This window comes from Tupaia chinensis, unplaced genomic scaffold, assembly GCF_000334495.1.
Source record: "Tupaia chinensis unplaced genomic scaffold, TupChi_1.0 Scaffold146229_1, whole genome shotgun sequence".
In the NCBI taxonomy this organism is placed as follows: domain Eukaryota; kingdom Metazoa; phylum Chordata; class Mammalia; order Scandentia; family Tupaiidae; genus Tupaia; species Tupaia belangeri.
In genome coordinates this window covers 1-5,461 of record NW_006206085.1, presented here as the reverse complement: position 1 = coordinate 5,461, position 5,461 = coordinate 1, and the positions used below count along the sequence as shown (strand labels likewise).

The 5,461-nt window shown below is 41.5% G+C and overlaps 1 protein-coding gene across 1 annotated transcript in view; it reads right to left on the bottom strand.

The window, feature by feature from the left end:
* Nucleotides 1–5,003, bottom strand: part of LOC102471438 (NXPE family member 3) — an 18,223-nt gene extending 13,220 nt beyond the window's left edge. The window contains 1 exon segment of the mRNA XM_014584307.2: nt 4,252–5,003. Coding sequence (XP_014439793.2) covers nt 4,252–5,003 — 752 coding nt within the window.
* Between the last annotated feature and the right edge of the window lie 458 nt (nt 5,004–5,461).

Below are 5,461 nucleotides of genomic sequence, written 5' to 3'. Positions count from 1 at the left end.
TCCCTACACTTTATAACTACACGGCAAGTTTTGGGGTTGTAGGTTATGTGTATCTTCAAGTGTACTAGGCATCGTTCAATTACTTTCCAAATTCTTAAAACAACTTACCCTATCACTGGATATGTATGAGGCTCTCTGTCTCTGTAAGTCCTTGTCACCCTTGTTTGTGTCAGATCAAAAGATCTAAAATATAAAGATGATTAAATGATGTCATAGTTTGTTTTTCATTTAAATTTCCTTGATTATTCATAAGGTTGAATGTATTTTCATATTTTAATTCACAATTCGAATTTTTCTTCTGTGATTCTCTCTTGATAATCTTTTGCCCATTTTCCTATTATGCTGTAAAATTTTTCTAATTGTTTTATAAGATTTCTTTACTTATTCTGAATATTAATCCTGTATCAATTACATACATTACAGATAACATATTTTAGTCAATAACTTACTTTAACTATATTTATGGGGCTTTCTATAATAGACAAGTTTTTTATTTCTACATGTATCCCAGTTTACTAATATTTTTCACTATTGTGTGTGCCTCTTCTATGTCTAAAATATTATTTTCTAACCCTCCTATTTTCTAATTTTCTGCTATCATCTTTGAGTTACTTCTTATCTTTTATTTTATTATTTATTTGGTCCCATGTTTACTAGAAAGGGACAGAATGTGAGAGAGAGAGAGAGAGAGAGAAAAGTGAGAAAGCTAGCATCAGGTTTAGGACTTGAACCACGGTCGGCCATGTGGGAGTCCAATACTCTTAACCACCACGCCACCTGCCGGCCCCTCGTCTATGAGTTTTAAGGTTTGCTTTTTACAGTTAGATATTTAATTCTCCTGGAACTGATCTCTAGGTATAGTGTGAAGTTCAAATCTTATACTACATATAATCTTATATTATATTCTTTTCCTTTTACTGACTATTCAGTACTTTCCCTGTTGACTTGAATGCCTATTGTGTTTGGATGGAATTAGTTGTGTTTATGAATCTAGTCTCTGCCACGATTGATTTAACTATGGTTAAGTAAATGCAACAGCATCATGTCAAGAGTCTTGCCTGGAACTATTTCACACAGAAACTGTGTGAGATGAAAAGATAAGCGATTACAATATCTAGCAGATGAAATCTGTTTTAACAGTGGTCCCCAACCTTTTAGGCACCAGGGACCAGTTTTGTGGAAGACAATGTTCCCATGGACAGGGCTTGGGGGAGGCACAGCTTCTGACTTAAAGCCTGCCACCAGATGCAGCTACACAATTAAAGTACATCAACTCACCTGCCACTATAAACCTGCCACCAGATGCAGCTAAATTGTCACTTGACACTGACTCCTAACTCAGATCACCAAGCATTACATTCTCCTTACAAGAGCGGCATGTTTTTCACATCACTGGATCCAGGACTCAACTGCAAAGTTGGCCACTTGGGATCCAGTGCCTTTATCACCACGTCACCTGCTAACCCTGGACAAAATATTTTAAATCTCCTTATGAGAATCTAATGCCTGGTGATCTGAGGTGGAGTTGAGTCACTTGTATATCCAAGTGCCTAGATCTCTTGAATGCTCCATTCACAACAGGGTTCCCGCTCCTCTGAGAATCTAATCCCACCGTTGATCTGACAGGAGATGGAGCTCAAGTGAATGTGAGCTATGGGGGTAGCTGTACGTACAGATGAAGCTTCAGATCACTCATCTCTTGTGCGATCTCCTGCTCTGTGGCCGGGTTCCTAACAGGCTGGGACCAGTGCTGGTCCATGGCCCTGTGTTTTAGCAATAATCATATTACAAAAATTAGAGTTTTAGGACAAATACAAGGAAGTAAAATGGAAAATTTATGTATAACATAAAACAACCACAAAGTTGTACTTAACAGAGTTTAAAACAAATAATTGTTTTATTTATTATCATCATTTTGTAATTTGACCAGAGAAAAAAGGAAAGTGAGAAAGCAAGCCATCAGGTCTGGGACTCAAACTACAGTCTGCCATGTGGGAGTCCAACACCCTAACCACTATACCACCTGTCAGCCCCAATACGTAACATAGCTTTAAAGTGCATAAAGTGAAAATTGCTGGATTACGAAGAGAAATGGTCAAATCTGTACATCTACAAACGCAGCATAGTGCATTTATATCTAAACCCAATACATTGAGCAGACATAAAAAATTGTGAAGATATAGATTTTTTGGAATAAAAAAACAACACATTAATGGGGCCAGCCATTGGCATAATGGCTATGTCACTGGACTCCCATGTAGTACCATGGTTCGAGTCCTGGACCTGTTGGCTTAATCTCACGCAGGGTGCGTATGTGTGAGTGCCCAAGATCCTGAGAAGATTTCTCGCTGTCTCTCTGTCTCTGTCTTTCTGGTGAGTCACGCACCCTATAGCAAAAACCTTTCAAAAAAAAATTAACACATTAAATCAAATAGGTTCAGGGTTCTATTGTGAAAAAGAGAACAGAAATTATTTTTAAGAAATGTGAGATACAAACAAAATTAGTTATTCATTAGGCCACAAATGTATTCTAAAGAAATTTTAAAGAATCAATATTATAAAGATGATGTTTCTATTCATTATGCAAATAAATTTAAAGAGAACAATAAAAGGCTCCCACTTAGTTTAATATATTGCCAGAGGGTATGTGCGCTCGCCAGAGAAAGACAGAGACAGAGAAAGAGAGAAAGAAAGCACTCCCTAATGGGGCGTGGTCACACTGTCGTCCCTGCTCTTCCATTTCTCCACCCAGTCAGGGTTATTTTGCACACACGCACATGTACCCAGCTTGTTTCTCAAGTCACTGAGGCTGTGACTCAAATCAGAGTTAGCCATGCGGGATCCAGGTCTTTTAACCACTAGGCCACAGTGTCAGCCAACTAGCCACTTTTGTGTGTGTGTGAGAGGTTTTTGCTATAGTGCGCGTGAGCTCGCCAGACAGACAGAGAGAGACAGAGAGACAGAAAGTGAGAAATCACTCCCCAAGGGGGATGACCATGCCGCAATCCCTTCTCCTCCATTCTCCTCCTGGGATCTTGGGCACACACGCACATGCGCCCGGCATGAGTTTTAAGCCACCGGGTCCGGGACGCGAACTGCGGTCGACTACATGGGAGTCCAGCGACATAGCCATTATGCTAACTGCTGGTCCCCCAACTAGCCACTTTGAAGTTTAAAACTTTTTAAAATAATTTTTAAATAATTCATAAGCTACAGAGAAAATCACTAGAAATTATAAAATATGAAAAAACAGAATAAAAACTCCTCTATAAACAATTTGGAGAATACAATTAAGGCTATACTCACAGAAATTTATAGTCTTACTTATTTTTATTCCAGATAAAGAGGTTCGAAATAGATGGGTTAAGTGTTCTATAAACTTTAAAATCATGAAACTATACAAGGCAATAAACCTCCATGAGATAACTTCAAAAAGGTAGTGTAAAAATAGAATTAAAGTACAAGTTTGTTTTAGTGCAAAAAAATTGAAATCCACACATTAGTTTTTCATAATACATATTTTCCATGAATTCTTTTGAAGATACCCCATGTAAGAAATTGAAGTAACGTGTATTGGAGATACCAACAGAAGCTAATGGAATAAAATAGAGGCTTCTTCTCCTGGTAAAATGGCATACCAATTCTCACTGAAAAGTCTGGACTGTTTTTTTTCTTCCCTAGTTTTTGCCATAGGGTGTTTACACTTTCCAGAGAGACAAGAGGGGTGTGATTTCTCAAGGGGGATAGTGATGCCACAGTCCCTTCTCCTCCATTCCCGCCTTTGGATTAGGGCATGCATGCATGCACGCTTGGCCTGTTTTCAAGTCACTGGATCCAGGACTCAATCACAAAGTCGGCCATGCGGGATCCAGTGCCTTTATCACCGTATCACCTGCTAACCCTGCACAAATTCTTTATTTACTTTTTTTTTTTGAGAGTTTTTTTTTGTTTTATTTGTTTTTGGTTTTGTTTTGTTTTGTTTTTGCTATACGGTGTGTATGTTCACCAGAAAGACAGAGACAGAGAGAGAGAGATAGAAAGCAAGAAATCACCCTCCGGGGGGGTGGTCATGCCACAATCCCTTCTTCATTCTCTTCTCGGGATCTTGGGCACACACACACACACACATACACACACACACGCGCACACACACACATGGGCCCAGCGACCCTGCACAAATTACTTTAAAATCTATTTAAATAATTGAATATTTTTAAAAATAATGAGGAACCCACATTCTGGGTTTCTTACCATGCCAGCAGGGCCTCGTCACGTGGAGTGGTCACCTTCAGATAACTCCCACTTGAATGACCAACTAGAAAGTTGCAGGGCAGGGTAGGAGGTTTAGCACAGAACCAGAGTTCACCAGAAACCATATCCCTGTACTGGCAGGTAGGCCCTTTTGTACCAGTTGACTGGGGGTCGACATTGCAAATCACAGTCTCTTCAGTCCCTTTTGGTCCCCGGAAATAGCCCCTAAAATCGACTGTGGCGCTTTTCTCTCTCCAGATTCTCTGCAGAACCCCAACTGCCTCGCTGGAGTGAATCAGCCGCACTTGCACCTGGGCCTGCCCAGCCCAGAAAAGGGGGAAAGATAAGAGGTACGTGCCATTTTCCAGGTCCCAGACATCCCCAGGGACCCCTGCCTTCAGATCTGGACCCAGCAGCTGTGCCCGAAACAGATCCCCACCGTGGGTCTTGGGCCTGCCCCGGTGGTCCCTGGCCACAAGGATGGCCTCCAGGGAGCTTCCCAGGGCATAGCTGGCCTGAGCAGGACTCCTCAGGTGGTAGGTAGAGGTCTGGGGGCTGGTAGAGGCCAAAATGTCCCCCGCACCTCCTGGGATGGGAGGCCAGTACAGAAGACGGGTCAAGTTGGTAAACTCCTGGGAGAGAGAGTCCAAGAAGGAGGAAGAGTCCATGTTGGAGGCAAATTTAGAGACAGGACGAGGTCCAGGGAGCCGATAGATGTTTCTGTTGGGCTGGGACATCTTGAAATAGACCATCTGTGGGTAGAGAAAGAGGAATGAATCTCTCAGTGGTTTGTATTTCCCTCATTTTCTTCTGGGAAAGAGATTTTCATTTATTGAAGCTGACTCCTGAGAGAGCAGGTGGATTCCCATGTGGGTGACCACTGTTCGAGTCCTGGACTGGCAGCTTAAAAATTGTGCCAGGTACATGTCTGTGCATGCCCCAAAGTCCAGGAAAATAGAAGAGTAAGGATTGCAGTGAGGTCACCCTACTGGGTGGTGATTTCTCATTTTCCTTCTCACTGTCTGTCACTGGTGAACACACACACCGTATGGCAAAAATCTTACAAAAAAAAAAGAAAAAAGAAAAGAAAATTTAGTCTCCTCTGCCAGGTTTGTCCCAGGCATTCTATCCTTCCTGGATCATGTCAACTGTCATTCATACGCCTGGTGTCTGAATCATCATTACATACACACACACACACACACACACA